Source organism: Neofelis nebulosa, chromosome 1, assembly GCF_028018385.1.
Source record: "Neofelis nebulosa isolate mNeoNeb1 chromosome 1, mNeoNeb1.pri, whole genome shotgun sequence".
In the NCBI taxonomy this organism is placed as follows: domain Eukaryota; kingdom Metazoa; phylum Chordata; class Mammalia; order Carnivora; family Felidae; genus Neofelis; species Neofelis nebulosa.
In genome coordinates, this window is record NC_080782.1 from 99,116,012 (window position 1) to 99,137,467 (window position 21,456).

Below are 21,456 nucleotides of genomic sequence, written 5' to 3' on the forward strand. Positions count from 1 at the left end.
ATCGTGATCTGGCTGAAGTCGGACGCTTAACCTACTGCGCCACCCAGGCGCCCCAACATTTATTCATTTTTAAGAGACAGAGAGAGTGCAAGCTTGATTGGGGCAGAGAGAGAGACACACACAGAATCTGAAGCAGACTCCAGGCTTCGAGCTGGCAGCACAGAGCCTGATGTGGGGCTCGAACTCATGAACCATGAGATCATGACTTTAGCCAAAGTTGGACACTTAACCGACTGAGCCGTCCAGGTGCCCCAAAAATGAATAAATATTTTTAAAAATAATGAGGAAGATCCATATTAGCTGATTTATTAGTTAATATATATGCACATGTGTATAATTAGTTAATATATATGCACATGTGTATATATATACATGTATTTGTTTTAATTGTATAATAGACATATAGATATTGTAGGTAAGTTATTATAAAAATTTCCTTTGGGAAATGAGAATGGGCATGGATAGGAAAGGAAATTCTCATTTTATATGTTCTTGTTCAGTTTCATACACCAGCATGTATTATAAAAATGACTAACAAAGAAATGGCAAATACCAAAGTAAGTTCCTCACGGATCAGCCCATACACCTCCTGCAGGGCCCCTGTGAGCCATCTGTTTCCGCTGCTTTGTTCCTCAGTGTCTGCCATCTTTTGGTTTCTTACCTGTGAAATGAGGACAACCTAAGCCTGCTGGGAGACTCAGAACAGAGCAAGCAAGGAAGGCAGGGTGTAAACAGGCACTGGAGTGGAAAGGGGCAGATCAGAAATGAAATCTCATTAGCAGTCAGAGAACAGCAACAATGCTACGTAATATTTCTGAGTGCATAAATGTGCCAAACACTTCATCCCCACACTATAAGGAAAATATCATTATCCTCATTTTACAAAATGAGGAAACTAAGGCACAGAGAAGCATCTTCCCTAAGCTCACAAAACAAGATGTGATGGGGGTGCCTGGGTAGCTCTGTCAGTTAAGCATCTGACTTTGGCTTCAAGTCATGATCTCGTGGTTTGTGAGTCAGGGCCCCATATGGGCTCACTGCTGTCATCATGGAGCCTGCTTCGGATCCTCTGTCTGCTTTCTCTGCTCCTGCCCCACTCGTGTGCTCTCTCTCTCTCAAAAATATATGAACATTTAAAAAATATATTAAATTTTTTTTTAAGTAAAAAAAACCCCAACAAGATATGATGGGATCAGAATTCAGCCCTGCCTGTCAGCTCAGAGCTACACTGTTAGCCACTAAGCTGTGCTGCTTCTGTACAAAGTAAAACAACAGCTAAGATTTTGTTTCTAGTCAAATTAGCAAAATTTCAAAACAATGATAGGTCACATGTCGAAGAGCATTTCAGGAAACAGGTGCAAAGGTACTATTTTGGTAGAAACACAAATTACTGAAGGCAATTTGGTGAGAGTTACCGAAATTTAAAATGCTTATCTGACTTTTGACCTGGTCATTCTACTTTCAGGAACGTATCCTACAGAAATACTCACAAAGATGTCTACTCTGATGTCCAGTGCAGCACTGTTTTAATAACAACAACAAAAAAAGAGAAGACTTCAGGAAACATCAGTAGGGAGATGACTAAATACATCACAATATATCCCCAAATTAAAGTCTGTATCCTTTAAAACAATTTTTTTTTAATACTTAATTTTTGAAAGAGAAGGAGAAAGAGTGATAGAGCATGAGCAGGGGAAGGGCAGAGAGAGAGACACAGAATCCAAAGCAGGCTCGACGCTGTCAGTGGAGAGCTTAACATAGGGCTCGAACTCATGAACCACGAGATCAGGACCCCAGTCAGAGTCAGACACTTAACCCACTGAGCCACCCATGCACCCCAAAGTCTGTATCCCTTAAAAAAATGGAGGTCAGCCTATAGACACAGACATGGAAAAAATGCTAAAATGTTAAGTGAAAACAATTGTCACCAAGCAATATACAGAGTATGGCCCTGTTTATCTAAGAAATACAGTGTGAGCAACACATAATTTCTTTTTATAAGAGCAATGCTGGGGTTTCCCTTCTCCCATGCCCTCCCTCAGAAATAACCCACAAAACACACAACTCAAAAATAAGTTGTAAAAAACAGGGTCATGCGTTATTTATAAATCTCTACAATAAAATTATTTCAAAAAAACCCACAAATACAACAGTTACAAATTCAGTTTGGGGTAAATAGCCCCCTAAATATACTGTAAATCACATCTCTTTAGCATTCTTTCCCAAACAGATGTGGTTCAAATCCAGTGAAGGCATTACAATGTCATATTTGGTAGCAAGTGAAGAAAACTGACAATAAATAGTCCAACTATAATTACGAAAAATACTAAGTGGCAAATGCCATCCTTTCTTTGAAACAATCTGTCACTCACACTACCTGAAGATTCTGAGTCAGTATACAGTTACACACAATTTGTATTTCCACCTTTAAAATCTCCACTGTATTTTCCTTGTCGTGGTAAGGGCACACCCAAAACCTCAAAGGACTGATAAATGACTGAAAGCCCTGATGAGACAACAAAGAGACGTCATCACAAGCTGCTTGCAAAAGACACCCAGAGCACTGCATGCTTCTCCGGTGGCACCTTGTCAGTAGAAGCAGCACCCAGACCCATGGTTCTCAAAGGCTGGTGTGTGTGAGCACATGCAGCAGAGGCTCATTAAAACGCAGGTTTCTGACCCAGACCCTGAGCTCTCATTCCTGAGTCTGACGAACCTGCATTTGTAAACAAGAGCCACGAGGAGGTGGGAGGAGGACTCCACTGAACATTCTCACTGTACTGTCCAACACTAACTGGCTGCCATTGGTTGGAACGGAAGCTCCCCTACTGCGAGTAGCTTCTTCGCCTCTTTAGCCTCCTCATCTGTAAAGTCAGTCAGTTGGTCTGATCATCTCTGAGGGCACTGAAGCCCTAACAGGGCTGGCACTGAGCCCAGATGTAAAAGAAATGTAGTCTCAGCTAAGAGCTCTATCTTCACGCCAACATTGGTTTGTACAAGTCACTGGGTCTCTGTGTTCTCACCGTCTTCTGAAAAATTTGCTTCTGTTGGTTGCATTTCTGGGAGCATCTGAGAAGAAGTCTAAAACTGACATCTGTATTAATTTGGGGGACTTTCCTCATGCAAACAGGGAAGCTTCCAGCAATCCTGAGAGATGTTGGATATACATGGTGGTATGTGGTGAGACCCACTTGGTCAGGAAACAACAGAAACATACCCATAACACCAAGCAGGTTCCAAATCCTCCTGTAAAACAACCAACGGAGGGGCTGCAAAAGTCAATAGGAGGTTTTAACACTGGTTGAACTTGAAGAGTAAGAGCTGGATTTCCTGGAGAATTTCTTGGATGTGAGGGATACTTGCATCCGCTTTACAGTACGAACACTTCGACAAAGGAGTGCATTCTTTGCATGATCCCTGAAGTCTTGTGAAACAAAGTAATAGACAAAGGGGTCAATGCAGCTGTTGAGGGTGGAGAGGCAAAGGGCTACAATGTACAGGGCGTAGACGTGGCTCTGGCTCCAGGTTTTAATCAGGAAATAATGCACCACAAGCAGAAGGTTACTGGGAGTGAAGCAGACCAGATACATGGCCAGGACGGTGACAATGAGCTTGATGGCTCTCTGCCTCTTCTTTCCCGAGTTTTCATCCACAGCAGAAGATCGGAGTGTTCTGATCATTAGCACATAGGCAGAGGCCGTGAGGAAGGCTGGGAATAAAAAGACTCCGATGGCCAGAGAGAGGAAATAATTGAACATGTCTCCTACCAGCACCTCCTTAGGCAAAACATCATGGCAGGTTGTGATGTTAAGGGCTGGAATGTAGACAGTCTGCTTCACGACATACAAGGGGATGGTAACCAGCAGAATCAGCAGCCATATCCCCAGGGAGACACCAAAGGCAATGTTTGCCTTCTTCCTGGGGTGCACCATGGGATTCACGATGACCCAATACCTCTGCACACTGAGGCAGGTCATGAAGAGAATGGAACAGTACATGTTGCCATAGAAAAATCCAATGAGTACCTTGCAGAGGGCTTCCCCGTAAATCCAGTTGTTGCCATGTATGTGATAGGCAATCTTCAAAGGGAACCAGATCACAGAGAGGAGGTCTGCCAAGGCTAGATTGGCCATGTAAACCACAGCAGGGTGCTTTTTCTTTGTTCGGAAAAGAAAGACCCATAGGGCCATGCCATTACTTGGCAAACCTATCACAAATACAATTGTGTAGACGATTGGAAGAAAGACAGTAGTCAATTTTCCAGTGAGGACGGAGGTAGAAAACTCATCCACAGAAAAGCCTGGTTCCACCGTAACTCCTTTCCCAGTGATTTGAGATGAGCTATCAATCTTACCAATGAGACTTCTTCCTTTAGACGTTCTATTGGTTCCTGTACAAGAAAGGCCAGGCAGACAAGGGTCATTACAGAGATCAATCTTTCAGCAGTAATGCTGGTTTATTTAAATAAAAGTACTTTAAAGTTGTCTTTTTTTTTTTTTTTTAAGTAACCTCTATGCCCAACGTGGGGCTCAAACTCACAACCCCAGGATGAAGAATGGCATGCTCCACCAACAGACCCAGCCAGGTGCTCCTACATAAAAGTACTTTAAAGACAGGAGTGTACAAAATGCTTACAAGGGTTTTCTTTGGGGGATGGGATTATTGGGTTTTGTTGGTTTGTTTTTTACAATGGATTTTTTTCAGAAGGTTGTGGGGTACATGTGGAATAGAACATTGATTTCTATTGAATCTCAAAAAAACTGATAGTACTTCAATTTATTTTTACAAACTACCCACAGTCTAATGACTGTTCCTAACTGGTGTGTGTGTGTGTGTGTGTGTGTGTGTGTTAAGTTTATTTATTTTGAGAGAGAGAGAAAGAGAAAATATTTCAAGCAGGCTCTGCACTCTCTGCACAGAACCCAACTCGGGGCACGATCTCACAAACCATGAGATCATGACCTGAGCCAAGATCAAAAGTAGGATGCTTAATGGGCTGAGCCACCCAGGCACCCCTTCTCTGTTGTTATAATGGCCATCCATCTCACTGTGGCTGTGAGACTAGATCCAGCCTGGCCTATCAGTCATTCCCTATCCCAAAGTCCAACATAGGGAAATTCCCAGGAGCACAAGGTATATTCCCTCTCCACCCACAAGGACAGCCCAAGCCTTGGGCAGGGATTCCCCCTCTTCTGTGCGGGCCTCCTGGAAACCTTCCTATGGAGGCCACCTGGCAGGCAAGTCTTCTGGCTTCAAGATCACGGAACAGGTCACTGCACTATTGTATTCAGACAAATTTGTGCTCTTTCAAGCAAGTATCATGGCAAGCTTTAACAACTTATGCTATCATTCCCATATTTGCATTAAACTTTAGAAACCACAAACAAATGGCATATCCAGTCTACATCCTACCTAACCAAGTGTTCGTGGAGTTGAATAAGAAAACGAGGGACAACTGGATGACACGAATTCTGAGGAACAGGTCTCTCTCTCTCTTCACCACGTAGAGAAAATATAGCAAATTGCATCACAGTATGCCAGGGAGGAGGTTAAAATACTCACAAGTTTATTTGATAACTTTTATGCTTAGTCATTACTTTTTCGTCCCCTAGCTTTGCACCCATGTTCAGCGAGATTGTTCACTTCTCTTGAGGTTTCTGTTAAGTTAGCTTGGGTGGAGAAATAAAGGGTATGGAGATCAATACTTCAGTTTTCATTTAGTGTAGTGTATTGAAAGGTAGCCCCCAAAATGAAATGTCCATGTCCTAATCCCTAGAATCTGTGATCATTATCCTATTGGAAAAATGATCTGGGGTGCCTGGGTGGCTCAGTCGGTTAAGTGTCCAACTTCGGCTCAGGTCATGATCTCACGGTTCATGCATTTGAGCCCTGCATTGGGCTCTGCTGACAGCTTGGAGCTGGAACCTGCTTTGGATTCTGTCTTCCTCTTTCTCTGCCCCTCCCCTGCTCACACTCTGTCTGTCTCTCTCTCTTAAAAATAAGCATTAAACAATTTTAAGGAAAAAAGAAAATAAAAACGATCTTGGGGCACCTGGGTAGCTCAGTAGGTTGAGCGTTGGACTCTTGGTTTCAGCTCTGATCATGGTTTCACAGTTTGTGAGTTCAAGCCCTACATTGGGGTCTGTGCTGACAGTGAGCTTGCTTGGGATTCTCCCTCTCTCTCTGCCCCTCCCCTACTTACTTTCTTTTCTGTCAAAAAGTAACAAACTTAAAACAAAGAAAAAAGAAAAAGTATCTTTGTAGGTGTAATTAAGGATATTGAGATGAGAGGATCATTCTGGATTATCTAGGTGGGCCCTAAATCCAACAAGTATCTTTATAAAAGAAAGGCCAAGGTGGGGGGGGGGGGGGGGCGGGGTGCCTGGGTGGCTCAGTCTTGTAAGCATCTGACTCTTGGTTTCACCTCAGGTCATGATCTCCTGGTTCGTGGGTTCGAGCCCCGCATTGGGCTCTGTGCTGACAGTGTGAAGCCTGCTTGGGATTCTCTCTCTCCCTCTCTCTCTGCCCCTTTCCTGCTCTCTCTGTCTCTCTCTCAACAAATAAATTAAAAAAAATTTTTTTTAGTAAAAATAAAGACAAAGGGAGATTTGAGAGAAATAGAAGAGAGCACCGAAAGGAGAAAACAATATGAAAATGGAGGCAGAGGTTGGAGCACTGCCAGAACCAGCCAAAGAATGCTTCTCTCTCTCCTCTCTCTCTGCCCCTCCCCTGCTCATGCTCTCTCTTTCTCAAAATAAATAAATAAACTTAAGATAAATAAATAAAGCCACCAGCTTGTGCCGATTGTTATGGCAGCCACAGGAAACTAAACACTCAGGTAGACCAATCTCTTCTTATTTCTTTTATAATTTTTTCCAAAGAGTATGAATTATCTTTAAATTAAAACAACAGAATATTGCTATATATTACAGTGTTCTTCAAATACTTGCCTAAAACAGTAAGAAACATTCTATATGGTAACCCAGTTCCAATATGTATTATCCATGACGGGAAAAAAAAAAAGTTTCACAAAACAATTACCTTGATTACACAGGCTACACTCTAGTACTTTCTACGGTATTCTAGTTCAACCTTATGAAGAGCCAGTCACCACCCTCTACCTGACTTCATGACCCCACTTGTTTTTCAAAACCAGTTAGCAGAGTAACCAAGTTTGAAACACCTCAAGAGACCAGTTTTTGTTTGTTTGTTTGTTTGTTTTTTTATTAACAGATGAGATGTCTGTGGAATGCCCCCTGGACCTCACAATGGTAAGGATCTCTGTGTGAGATTATAGGACCATGTCATAATGTTTTTCTAAGTCCCACAGTCCCTGGCATAGCCCTGGACATACAGCAGGTGCTCAACACACCCGGGAGGGACCGAGAGGCTCAGCTAGGCACACCACTGAAGGAAACGAGGGAGAATCAAGAGCTCTCCTGCCCATTTCTTTAGTGCCTTGGGCTGACTCAGTTAGTAGCCAATCCACACAAAACAGGAGCACTAGCTGGGGACTACAGGAGCACAGCTCTACAAAATACAATAACTACCTTCACACCAGTAAGAGTTCTTACTAAGGGCTCGTATCCTGTGTCCAACATGGCTTCCAACACTTTACATGTATTAACTTGCTTTCACAACCACCTTGTGAGGGATGTACTATTAACAGATCATCCTCTTATAGATGTGTAAACTGATGCACCAAGAAACTTGGTAACTTTCCCAAGGTTAAACGGTTGCTAGGTAGGAGTCGGGACTCAACACCAGGCAGTCGATTTCTAGAGTCCAGGCTTCTAAAGTCTATACCGCATTGCCCCTCTGGGGCCCTGACCTGAGCTCACGTGTTGTAATCCTTTGAGACCAAACTATGCCGACTCCACACGATATTTTTTCTCAAACAGAAAATTTTAAATGTAAAATTTTACCATTTTATTATTTTTATTATTTTTTTAAGGTTTACCCATTTTCGAGAGAGAGTGTGTGAGAGAGAGCGGGGGAGGGGCAGAGAGCGAGGGAGACAGAGGATCCAAAGTGGGTGCCTCACAGCCAGCAGAGCCCAATGTGGGGCTTGAACTCATGAACCGTGAGATCATGACCTGAGCAGAAGTCAGATGCTCAATCGACTGAGCCACCCAGGTGCCTCAAACGTTACCATTTTAAAAATGACTAACTTTAAATTAGCTCCTTCTCTAATAATTAATATATTTGTATTAATATCAACGTGTTTGAAGCCTTCCAGAGCTGTAAAAGAAACCTGTAAATCCTGTGTCTGTAAAATGTTCACATACTCTCCTGAGAGGGAATGGGGCAGAGCTGGTAACTGACTGTGTTCCGATGAACTCTGCCATTAAAGATCTAGGTCCTCCACCCTAGACACACCCCATCAGAGACTAATTCAATGAATTAGCCTGCATTTCTGTAGGGCAGAGTCACCAAGATTTTAGAATTACCACAAAGAAAACTCAATTTTTTTTTTAGTACCAACAAAAATTATATAGTTTCCTTTATAAAAGGGAGAAAAACCTAGGCATTGATTTCCACAGTTAATAATATCACAAAAAGGATAACCAGACATTGTGTGCCTAAGGCAAGAAGCACCCGTGGGCTCAGTGGGCTGAGTATCTGACTTGGGCTCAGGTCAAGATCTCATACTCTGTGAGTTTGGGCCCCACATCAGGCTCGCTGCTGTCAACACAGAGCCCACTTCAGATGTTCTATTCCCCTCTCCCTGTCCGCCCCCCCGCCCCCCGCCCCCTGCTTGCTCTCTCTCGCTCTCAAAAATAAATAAACATTAAAAAAAAAAGAAAAGAAGCACCATGAAACTAACTTTGCAAAAAAACAACAAACCTGAATCTGATCAAGCACGTGGATCCAACCGCCAAACTAACGGAAATAAAGAAAACACTAAGATATATTAAAAAACACAACAAGAATGGACCCAGCAAAATCCCGAATGTGGAAACTGCTACAGGACAAAGGACTTAATTTCCTCAACATATAAATCACAAAGCAAAAACAAAATAAGAGAGAAACAGCTGTGGAGCAGGGACTCACACATTAAAAATTTAAAAGACCTATCAACCTGTGCAATGTGTGGTGAGCCTTATTTGGATCCTGATTCAGACAACTTTTAAAATAGTGCTTATACAGGGGTCTGGCTGGCTTAGTCAGTAGGGCATGTAACTCTTGATCTCGGGGTTGTGAGTTCAAGCCCCACACTGGGTGTAGAGCTTACAAAATATTTTTAAGCTTACTTATTTGTTTGGGAGAGAGAGAAAGAGAGAGAGGGAGGGGTAGAGAGAGAGGGAGACAGAATCCCAAGGCGGCCCTGCGCTATCAGCATGGAACCATTGCAGGGCTCAAACCCACGAACCTGAGCCGAAACCAAGAGTCAGTTGCTTAACTGACTGAGCCACCCAGGCACCCCCAGGGAAAAAAAAACTTTTTTTAATAAAAAAAAAAAAAGTAGTACCTATGACACTTATGAGACAGAAATTTGAATACTGACTGAATATTTTATGTTAAGGATGTAATTTAAGTGGTTATGTGGTTATGTTTGACAACAAAATCTTCATCTTTTATGAATACATACTGAAACATCTTAAGATGAAATTATATTTGGACTCCTTTCAAAGTAACACAAGGACTGGAAGCTTCGGATACTTCTGGTGGGAATGTAAAATGGTGTAGTCGCTGTGGAAAACAAAACGGCAGGTCCTCAAATGGCTAAGTGTAGAGGTGCCATCATATGAGCCAGCAATTCCCACTCCTAGGATATACTTAACACAAATAAAAACACATGTCCACACAAAAATGTGTACGTGGATGCCGACAGCACTATTCGTAAACATCAAGACGTGGAAAACGACCCCAAAAGTTCATCAACTGATAAATGGACAAAATGTGGAATATTAGTTCACAACAAAAGTACTGACACACGCTACAACATGGATGAACCTTGTAAAGACTAAGTACAAGAAGTCAGTCACCAGGGAACACGTAGAGTGTATGATTTCATCTACATCAAATGCCCTGAATAAGTAAATCCATGGACAGAAAAGTAGAATGATAGGTGTCCGCAGCTGGGGAAATGGGGCGATTGGGGAGTGATGGCTCAGGGGTGGGCTGGGGTGGGGTGGGATATTCTTTTGGGGTAATGAAAATGTTCTAAAGTTGATTGTGGTGATGGATATACAACTGTGAATATTCTTCAAGTTATAGAACTGTAGAGTTTAAGTAGGTGAACTGTATGGTATGCAAATCATATCTTAACAAAGCTGTTAAAAAATATGACAAAAAAGAGGCTAGAGCATCATGAAACTGAGTGTGGAATTCACTATAATCTTCTACTTTCGTATGTTTAAAATTCTCCATAGAAACAAACACATACCAGGTCAGGAAGGTTCCTGCAGAGATCAAAATCTGTTTTCAATAAGAACAGTAAAATAAAGGGGGGGAAAAAGAGTAAGAAATACTAAAATAAAAATTAAAAAAAAAAAGGAGAGAGGAAGAGATTGAGAAAAATTTCCTGAGAATATTCCAACATATAACCTTGAATGGTCTCAATCAAAAATATCATTCATGGGGCACCTAGGTGGTTCAGTTGGTTAAGTGTCTGATCTTGAGTTTGGCTCAGGTCATGATTTCCTGGTTCCAGAAAATGAGCAGGCCTTGGGCTCTGCGTTGCTAGCACAGAGCCTGCTTGGGATTCTTTCTCTCTGTCCCCACCCCTGCATGCATATGCCCCCTCTCTCAAAATACATTATAAAATAAACATTGAAAAAATAGCATTCATAGTAACTGTGCTCACTTTACTAGTCACAGAGCACACAGGAGCATGTTGTTTAACACTAGTAAACATCAAGATGCTACTCAAAGATCCTTAAAGCCTTTTCAGCATAGTGCAGACTTTTACCCCTTACAATGTCCTATGTCAGTCACCAAAACTCCCAGAACTCGTCTAGAACTGATACTATCCCAGCTCCCAACTATCTACCTATCTATCCACCTTCCTATCTACCTACCTATAATCTCCCATCTATAGATCAGCTAAAATCTTTTCTATTTCATAGTGGGAAAAAAATTAAATGCACGTATGAACTTTGAGCACATGAGTACTGGCTATAGGGGCCCCTGGGTGGCTCAGTTGGTTAAGTGTCTCACTTCAGCCAGGTCATATTCTCACAGCTTATGACTTCAAGTCCCATGCCAGGCTCTGTGCTGACAGCTCAGAGCCTGGAGCCTGCTTCGGATTCTGTGTCTCCCTCTCTCTCTCTACCCTTCTCCCGCTTGTGCTCTGTCTCTCAAAAATAAACAAACATTAAAAAAAATTCTTAACTGAAAATAAAATACAGTACTGGCTATAAAAACATCCCCATTTATGGGCAATAATCAACAATATTTGCCCAAGTATGCAAGAACACATACCTACAGATACTCAAAGCAGCACCCCCCACCCCAAGTGCAAAAGGAAAATAAAAGGAAAATAAGCAATGTTCATTAGCCCCTATTCCTAACTTACCATATCCCCACACGGTTTCTAACATTAACAGTAGATGCTATACTTACTATCCAGTAATACTGAAATGCAATTGAGAGCTACAATATACTATCAACTGAAAAAAGCCCCTGACAGAGCAATATGCTTTGGTATAACAAAATTATAATTTGAAATCTGAAATCTAGGATACTAACCAAACTATAAACAATGGCCATTATCTATGGAGTAGAATGGGTGTGGAGGGGAGAACTTTCTTTTTTGACTTCAGAGGCCTCCACATTGTTTGGGTTTCCTTTTCGAAGGAGCGTTAATTGGTACAATCTTTTTCAAGGTCAGTGTGGCAAAACATCAAAATTTAAAGTGCCCTAGGACCTATGAACTTACTTAGAGGAATCTGCCCTGCATACATACTAGCAAATGTGCACAGAAATACTGTTATGTACAAGAATATTTACTGCAATATTGTGTGTCATGATAAAATAAAAACAGTCTCTGGGCACCTGGATGGCTCAGTCAGTTAAGCATCTGACTTCAGCTCGGGTCATGATCTCGAAGTTCGTAAGTTTAAGACCTGTATCAGGCTCTGTGCCAGCACATAGCCCACTTCAGATCCTCTATCCCCTTCTCTCTCTGCACCTCCCCGATCGTGCTCTCTCTTAAAAAATAAAAAAAGTAATCATAAACTTTAAAACAAAAGTTAGTCTCAATAACTATTAAAAAGGAGACTAGGGGGCACCTGGGTGGTGGCTCAGTCAGTTAACTGTCTGACTGTTGATTTCGGCTCAGGTCATGGTCTTGCAGTTCTTGAGTTCAAGCCCCGCAGTAGGCTTTGTGCTGACAGTGCAGAACCTGCTTGGGATTCTCTCTCTCCCTCTGTCTCTGCCCCCCCTCCCACTTGTTCTCTCTCTCCCTCTCAAAATAAATAAATAAACTTAAAAAAATGAAAAAAATTACATTTAAAAAAAGAAAAGGGGCGCCTGGGTGGCTGGCTCAGTCAGTTAAGCATCCGACTTCAGCTCCGGTCACGATCTCATGGTTTGAGAGTTCAAGCCCCATGTTGGGCTCTGTGCTGACAGCTCAGAGCATGGAGCCTGCTTCAGATTCTCTCTCTCTCTCTCTCTGTTCCTCCCACACTCACGCTCTGTCTCTTTCTCTCTCTCTCAAATAAATAATCATTTTAAAAAAAGATGAAAAAAAAGAAAAAAAAAGGAGACTAGTTTGGGGTGTCTGGCTGGCTCAGTGGGTAGAGCATGTGACTCTTGATCTCCCAGTCATAAGTCTGAGTCCCACGTTAGGCATAGAGATTACTTTAAAAAAAAAAAAAAAAGGAGACTAGTTCAGTAACTTCTGACATTTATATAATGAATAATATTCCCCCTATAAAAGTATGGATAAATTTCCCCATACTGACCATGAGCAGATTAGGTTGAAAAAAATAAATTGTGGGGCACCTACGTGGCTCAGTCAGTTAAATGTGTGACTCTTGACTTTGGCTCAGATCATGATGTCACAGTCATGGGATCAAGCCCTGCATTGGGCTCTGCACTGAGGTTTTTTTTGTTTTTGTTTTTTTTTTTTTTTAACGTTTATTTATTTTTGAGACAGAGAGAGACAGAGCATGAACGGGGGAGGGTCAGAGAGAGGGAGACACAGAATCGGAAACAGGCTCCAGGCTCTGAGTCGTCAGCACAGAGCCCGACGCGGGGCTCGAACCCACGGACAGTGAGATCGTGACATGAGCTGAAGTCGGACGCTTAGCCGACTGAGCCATCCAGGCGGCCCTCTGCACTGAGCTTTGAGCCTGCTTGGGATTCTCTCTCTCCCTCTCTCTGCCCCACCCCCCACCCTAAGTATATAACATTAAAAAAATTATGGCACAGTATATCTAATAAAATCCTTTTACTGTTACAAAATATATATACAGTAAAACCTTGGATTGCAAGTAACTTGTTATTTGAGTGTTCTGCCAGACAAGCAAGCATTTCTGTTAAATTTTAACTTCATAAATGAGTGATAATACATGTGAGCAGTATGTGATGCTGAACATCACATGATCACAACTAAGGGTTTTTCTTCCTCTCTCTCTCTCTCTCTCTCTCTCTCTCACAATGTGGGATTGTGGGTGATTGTCTCCCATGCTCAGATGCTTGGTCTCAGGCTGCGGTGTTTGGCAAAAATCAGTTATTTTTCAGAACATTGGAGGTGCCCATGACTCGCACTAGTGTATTTTTTGGCACTTCAAAGCACCTACTGACAGTCCTTTGCTTTTCCAAACAAGAGTAAGCTTAGGGATGCTTTGCTTCATTGTAGGTCAGGCTGCCTACAGATACAGACCCTTTCCTCTGCTGACCTATTGACAGTTACATTAAATACAGTATACGACAAGAGTGTATTAATATTGCACTATAGTCAACATCCATGTGAGCATATACAGTGGCCCCCATGCAGAAAAAGATTCCATTGGGGGTGCCTGGGTGGCGCAGTCGGTTAAGCGTCCGACTTCAGCCAGGTCACGATCTCGCGGTCCGTGAGTTCGAGCCCCGCGTCAGGCTCTGGGCTGACGGCTCGGAGCCTGGAGCCTGTTTCCGATTCTGTGTCTTCCTCTCTCTCTGACCCTCCCCCGTTCATGCTCTGTCTCTCTCTGTCCCAAAAATAAATTAAAAAAAAAAAAAAAAAAAAAAAGAAAAAGATTCCATTGAGCCAAGAGATAGCAGTGATTCTGTTAGTGACAAAGTTGTGCTACACAAAACCCTCCTTTCTCATCTTCCTCACACCAGCCACAAAGGTTTTCAAAGATAAGTGCAGGGGCGCCTAGGTGGCTCAGTCGGTTGAGCCTCCGACTTCAGCTCAGGTCACGATCTCACGGTCTGTGAGTTCGAGCCCCGCGTCGGGCTCTGGGCTGATGGCTCAGAGCCTGGAGCCTGTTTCCGATTCTGTGTCTCCCTCTGTCTCTGCCCCTCCTCCGTTCATGCTCTGTCTCTCTCTGTCTCAAAAATAAATAAACGTTAAAAAAAAAAAATAAAGATAAGTGCAGGTTAATTTGTTTATTTTTCTTTATATTTTGGATTTATTATTTTTTATTATATTACAGTATTGTCATAATTTTTATATGAATCTTTTGGGGTTGTGGAATGAATAACCTGAGTTTTCACGATTTCTTAAGGGGAAATTTGCTTTGATATACAAGTACTTGGGATTACAAACATGTTTCCGGAACGAATTAGGCTCCCAAAGCAAGGTTTTACTGTATTGGGCATAGAAGTCCACTGACACCGGAGAGGAGAAAGAATGGGGGATTTTCGCTGTTTTACAACACTTCTGATTTAGACAATTGTGGGGGGAAATGCATGGAAAACTTTTTCTTTAAACTTTTAACGACTTTAAAACTACTACTTGTTCTTTGTTATTTTAAGCATCCTCCAGTGGCCCACCCTCCCCACCAAACCAAGTACAGATCAAGTACTTTATTTGTGGGAAGTCTCCTTTTGTAACCTTTTCCTTACTATCTCCTCACCACAAATCTATTTGCTTCCAATATCTGGGAACACAGACTTGAAAAATAAAAGCTTCAATGACGAGAGACCTCTCCCTAGGTACACATCAGTAAATTTTCATGTGTTCTTTCAGGATGAACTGTTTTCTTCTCAACACTTGCCCAGCTAATAAAACCATAAGAAAGTCAAACACAGACCACTAAAACATCATCTACTTGGGTTAATTAGTAACTATGCACAAAGCAGGCAAGAAACCCAACAGAAATTTAGACTCCCATCTTCACATTCATTATAGTATTTCTCTCTTATTACGAAACATTGGAAATACGCCATGTGTCCATTAACAGATTAATTTTTCAATTATGATAAATCCTCCTATAACATGTTGTAGAGTTTAAAAGTGTTTTTATTTACTGACATGATACTGATGTTTATATAATCCCATGCTGCACAAAAAGACTTTCTGCTTGTGAGTACATGTTTTATGCAAGGGTGTATGAAAGAATGGGAAAGGATACAAACCAAAATGTCAGGAGTGAGGGTGCCTGGGTGGCTCAGTCCGTTAAGTGTCCGACGTCAGCTTAGGTCATGATCTCTCAGTTCATGAGTTTGAGCCCCGCGTCCAGCTCTGCACTGACAGCTCAGAGCCTGGAGCCTGCTTCGGATTCTGTGTCTCCCTTGCTCTCTGCCCCTCCCCCACTCTACTCTGTGTGTCTCTCTCTCTCAAAAATAAATAAAACATTAAAAAATTATTTTAAAAAACATTTAAAAAAATGTCAGAAGTGGTATACTTTGGGTACTGAAAGTGATTTAAACTTGTCTTTTTCAAAGAAAATTTTGTTCATTATTGCTCTACAGTGATCACATACTACTTGTATAATTCGTAGTCAATTACAAAGAGAACAGAAGTTTCAGTCTCCAAAAGAAGAACAGAATGACTGAATCATAGGGGACCTCCTAGGCTTGTGATGTGGTAGAAAGAAGTGCTTAAAACAAGCTGACTGAAATGCCAAACTTCCATCACCTTGCCAGATCACTAGGGCCAAGTCCCCTCACTTCATTCCTCATTCAATGTTTACTGAGGTCCTTTAGATAATGAGACCGTGCTGGACCATGGTGATGGAGAGGACACTAGAGTCCATGGCCTCCCAGAGTTTTATGATCCAGGAGGAAGACAGATTAAACATATTTACACAAATAATTACCAATTAATGTTGTGACTGGAGTGAGAATGTGGCCTGACAGAGTGTTTTCTTTGCCTCCACCCCCAATTCAGTGGCCCCCATCTGTAAAATGAGAAAGGTATATTCTAGGCAGAGTTGCCCTCCATGAGTCAGTCTTTAGGGTGAGATCAAAAAAGCTTGGGAAGAAAATCAAACCCAATATCTGCCTGGTAGCAAACTGAGAAACATGCACAAGGGTAAAGGTAAAAGTGGATGAGCAAAGAGGTATGCTAAGGGGCAGAAAAACTTTGGGGATGCTCTATTTCTTAATCAAATTCAATTTACTTTCAAGTTGGGAGGAAAGCTTCATCTACCTAAGTCTGTTACCTAACTAACCCTTTAGGAAAGTTACCATGCAAAGGAACAAAAAAGTGTGTGGAGGGGAAAAAAACAAAACAAAAACCCTCAAGGTGCAATGTTAAATACTTCTGGTTAACAAGTAACTTGATTTTGTTGTTGTTGTTAAACAAGTTCACCACATTATCCAAGAATGCCCACCTCCCAGCCATCTCCCTCAATCTGCAAAGAAGAACTAGCTAAATTTATACAGGAACTGTATAAATCAGAAAAGCTATGGGTCATCTATACCTACATTTTTTTTCTTAATGTTTGCACACGCTTAGCTTTACTTAAGTTTCCAACTTTAAAAGACAAAGGCAAATCGAAACGTGTTCATTACAGTTTCAACACCTCCTGGTAATTAATAAATGCCTTTATTGTAATGCTGACCAAAAAAAGTTATACAGTGGTGCAAGTTTCAAGTATATACTAGAACACCCTTTTCTGTAATTCCAGAGGCAAAAGAATCACATTCTTCAATCTAATTCAAGTTGACAGTGATTTGCTCTTTTACAAAATTCACGGGGAAATTTAAACCTCCCTTCCGAGACTACCCTGACAGCCACAAACAGCCGGGCACCCGTTAGCATCACAGCAGCTTGATCTTTGGCCAACTATCCCCACACCCTCAGAAGCCTGCTCAGCAGGGGAGATCCCGCCCCCAGGAGGACAAGTCGGAGCATACCCGGTGCAGGACACCTGCGGAACCCGGCAGCCCTACACAAGCTGGCACCTGAGCACCGCCGGGGCGGCTCCTGTGCTGTTCCATTCCCGGAGCGGGCAGCCTGGGTCACACAGACCTCAATGGCGGCCCAAATAGGTTCCGTGTGGCATATAAAGGCCCGGAAACCCAGGGCCGCAGTAAGGTCACCTAGTCGAATAAATGGCAGGGTCCAAGAAGTTCCATTTGTAAAATCCGCGTGACGCCCAACTGGCTTAAAACTCCAGGCTGAGCGCTCAATACCCCGAAAACCCAGCGGGGTCCGGCCCTTCCATACCCGGGCCATCCACCATGCCAGAGGAGCTTCGGACCCCAGGACGGTTTCGAACTACGGGAGCCGACCCCAAAGAGGGGGCTCCGAAAGTTGAGGAGGTCACAAAAAGCGAGGAAGAAGTTTCCCAGGACTCGGGCTCTCACCCATTCCACACCGCTATAAGCCAACTAAAGTCTAAGAGGTCCTGCCACCAGTGTGCGAAAAGCGCCTTAATGACTGAATGTTTACAAAGAAGCCAACCCTGGGGAGGGGAGGCTGAGCCCTCTAGGTACCCTTTAGACGCAAGCACTCCGTTCCCTCCTCTTCCTCCGCGGACTTCAGCCTCTCCCAGTTGTTCCAGCCCAGTGCTCTCCGGCGCAGCGATCCCCACTAAAGCCTCCGAGAGGGGGTGCGAGAGGTGGTGGCCGCGGCGGCAAGAGAACACCTTTCGTGCACCTGCCCAGCTTCCACCACCAGTGCATGTGCCTGGGACCCCTGGCTCTTTAGCTGCAGGAGCCCTTCTTGACCGAGTTTCTCACCTTGGACGGTGCGATTGCAGGAAGCAGAGGCCGCCAGCAGGATGGCGCCCCCCAGCAGCCACACCGCGCTCAGGCTTCGCATCCTTCCTGCAGCCCCGACGCCAGGCGGGCAGGGCATTCGCCGCCAATGATTCGAAATTCGGAGTCCCACTCGCCGCTCCAAGAGAAAGCCACCGTCTCACCTGCCCGAATCCAAGCCTCTGCGCGCGCCTCCCCGGAGACGGAGGAGTTTCAGTGAAACCTGAGCGTCTCCGCGCACCTGCGCGAGGCCCCGCCCCGGGGCCGGAACGCGCGGCTCAGCTCCGCCCCTTCGGACGTCCGACGCGTGGGTCCGGCCCCACGCAGTCTTGCCAGGAGCCCGGGCGCCCACCTACGCGCTGCAGGTGCGAGAGCTGCTGTTGGGGAGGGTGCGGGAGCCGCCCGCGGGCGGGGCTGGGAGGGTGAAGTAGCTGTATTGGAATGCAAAGGCCGGAACGCTTGGACCTCGAGTTCTTTTAGACCTGGCCACGCCTAGAACTACCATTACCCTTTAATTACTCCTGGGGAGCCAGGGTCCGGTCTCCTTCCCTCCCCTTTGCTAAATGGAAAAAAGTCACGGTCTGAGCTCACCGACTTTGTCGTCGGTTATTGGTAGAAACTTCTCAGCGTAGCGGGCACTAGGGGATAAGGGGTGAGTTTTTAATCTGCAGAGACAACATGGATGGCTTCGGTCACCAACAAAGCGGTGGGGAACAGGAAGGGGTCCCGCCAGGGGGTCAGGGATCTGGAATTGGGTTTGCTGCTCTGCTGTTAACTAGCTGTGACCTCGAAAAAACCTCTTCACGCCCTTCTAGGCCCATTTTCTCGTCTGTGAGGTGATAGTTGGAAGAGCTGCTTTAGTGCCTAGAGCTAACGATTTGGAACATTATCTAGTTTAACCCCAACAACAAGCTGCACGTTAAGTATGTTTATTATTCCCATTTTACAGCTAAGGAAATGGAGTTTAGAAAGGCTAGATAAATTGCCCACAAGTACGCAGTTTATAGATAGAGTTAGTAAACGCACACTACATTTAATCTCCAGTCTACTACCGCCACTTTCTGTTAATCACTGCACTGTAAATGCCACATCAGAGTCTCCCTTGCATTGGGAGCTAGTAGTCCAAAGAAATAAATAAGCTGATAGAGGGGGTGGGGAGAAAAGGAGTGAGACTTTGGGGATGGGTGCACAAACAAGGGCCAGCATCATACTGGTAATACTTTCTTATATTTTTTACTTGCTTTGAAAAGGTAAAATAGGGGCGCCTGGGTGGCGCAGTCGGTTAAGCGTCCGACTTCAGCCAGGTCACGATCTCGCGGTCCGTGAGTTCGAGCCCCGCGTCAGGCTCTGGGCTGATGGCTCGGAGCCTGGAGCCTGTTTCCCATTCTGTGTCTCCCTCTCTCTCTGCCCCTCCCCCGTTCATGCTCTGTCTCTCTCTGTCCCAAAAAATAAATAAAAAACATTGAAAAAAAATTAAAAAAAAAAAAAAAAAGAAAAGGTAAAATAAAGTTTAAAGCTACCAGCTAAACTATCGGGTAATGGAGGAGCAGAAAAGAGAAACATTAGTGTTGTCCTCAGATGTTTGACAGGTTTTGAGTAGCTCCAGTGGGAGGCTGATTTTGGCTCAATATAGAAAGATTTCTAACAAGTCCCGCTGGTACTGTCCTGAGAGCCTCCTGCTGAGGTTAAGGGCCACATCACTGCCGGACTTGCACCAAAGGACCAGGCCATGAGTGGAGTATGCTGGAGTGGGGAGTTCCCTCCCAGGCTGAGGGGCCAGATTAAGTGAGTCCAGATAGCCTCTTGAGGGGTTTGAGCCCCGAGAATCCTTTCTCCTTAGAAGACTAAAGTCTGATGAATCAGTTGTCGGTGATTATTATGAATTTTTGAAGAACCATGAACCAAATGGCCACAGACCTGTGAGTTTCTAGGATGGAGCTTATAAATGATCAGGGCCCTGTGCAGCCTCTAACTGAACCCACCATGGGGCCAATTAACAGAACTAATGTGGATTCCAGATCATTCAGGCAGACAAAATTGTGTAAAATGTCATCTTAGCCAGTTGTCTCAAGCATATCCCCAATACAACATTTCCCCAAAGTTACCTACATGGATGGTTAGCTTTCTGCCTCTTCCCTCTGTCCTGGCAGAGGATCTTGTAGGAGTAGGAAAATAAATGGTTGAAAACGAAGAGAAGCAAATGGTCCTGAACATGCCATGAGAATGGAATAATTGGTCCCTGAATAACAGGAACAGACTGGACTGCCCCTCAACACACACAGAGCCAAGAATGGCCAGGGAACGCTGTCCAGAATTCTTTGTAATGACTGCCTTTCAGCAGCACATCTCTAAGGAATCTCACATTGTTGTCTCCAGTTCTTTGGGGAATGTGCAAAAAGCTTAACCTTGAAATCACATAACTCTGTGGGCACATTCTAGTTGGTGTGACGTTAGAGAAAAATAACTTACCCTCTTTAAGCTTTAGGTTCCTTACCTATAAAATGGAGTTAATACTTTTTTAGTTTCAAGGTTCCTGAGGATTGGGGCGCCGGGGTGGCTCAGTCAGTTAAATGTCTCATGACTCCAGGATAACAACCCCAGCCGGATGCTCCACTGACTGAGCTACCCAGGCCAGGTGCCCTCCTGTGATTTGTTTTTTGATGTTGATGACTTCTTTGCCCTGAAGGGCTTAGGGTGTAGTATGGTGCTGTGGAAGAGTACAGAGATGATAGGCACAGCCAGTTCCAGATAGACTGGCTGCCAAAGATTGGGAACTGTGTGCAGTTTCCCACACACTACAATTCTAAGGAAAATAAAGTAGGAAACGGGATATTGAGGGACATTGAGGGAGAAACCATTTCATTCAGTCAGTTCTACAATCATTTATCAAACTCATCAAACTCTTCCTGGAGAAGCAAAGATCTAGTCCTTGCACTCTTGGGTCCTGGTCAAATATAAATGGTGAGGGACGCCTGGGTGGCTCAGTCGGTTAAGCGTCCGACTTCGGCTCAGGTCATGATCTCACATGTGAGTTCGAGTGAGCACTGCATCTGGCTCTCTGCTGTCAGCACGGAGCTGGCTTCAGATCCTCTGTCCCCCTCTCTTTGCCCCTCCCCATCCACACTAGCACTCTCTCAAAAATAAGTAAATATTTTTTAAAAATTTAAATATATAAGTGGCAAAAAAAGTCCCGTTCATTCACTCCTTCATTCAGCAAACACTCTAGACAAGGTTAGCAGTGACCTTCACGTGGTGAATCCTTTGCTCAAATGTGCATTCACATTACTTAACCTAACTGTGAAATTTGACCCAGTTGAGTTCTCTCTCCTTGAATGCTATATTCACTTGGCCTCCAGGACCACTCTTGTC

The 21,456-nt window shown here is 43.7% G+C and overlaps 2 protein-coding genes across 3 annotated transcripts in view; both read right to left on the bottom strand.

Annotated features, from left to right (window-relative positions):
- The window catches only part of S100Z (S100 calcium binding protein Z), a 45,773-nt gene extending 27,596 nt beyond the window's left edge, over positions 1-18,177 (bottom strand). The window contains exon 1 of the mRNA XM_058729156.1: positions 18,070-18,177. The gene's annotated coding sequence lies outside the window, so the exon portion shown is untranslated. The remainder of the gene's footprint in view (positions 1-18,069) is intronic.
- The window catches only part of F2R (coagulation factor II thrombin receptor), a 105,898-nt gene continuing 86,514 nt past the window's right edge, over positions 2,073-21,456 (bottom strand). Inside the window, exons 1-2 of one of the 2 annotated variants that reach the window (XM_058729124.1) lie at positions 18,070-18,450; positions 2,073-4,390 (exon numbers count right to left, since the gene is read on the bottom strand). In XM_058729124.1, the coding sequence (XP_058585107.1) occupies positions 3,279-4,390; positions 18,070-18,187 (1,230 nt within the window). In that variant the 5' untranslated portion in view covers positions 18,188-18,450 and the 3' untranslated portion in view covers positions 2,073-3,278. Of the gene's footprint in view, positions 4,391-18,069; positions 18,451-21,456 lie in introns of those variants that run through there. The other variant, XM_058729131.1, reaches the window with a different exon arrangement.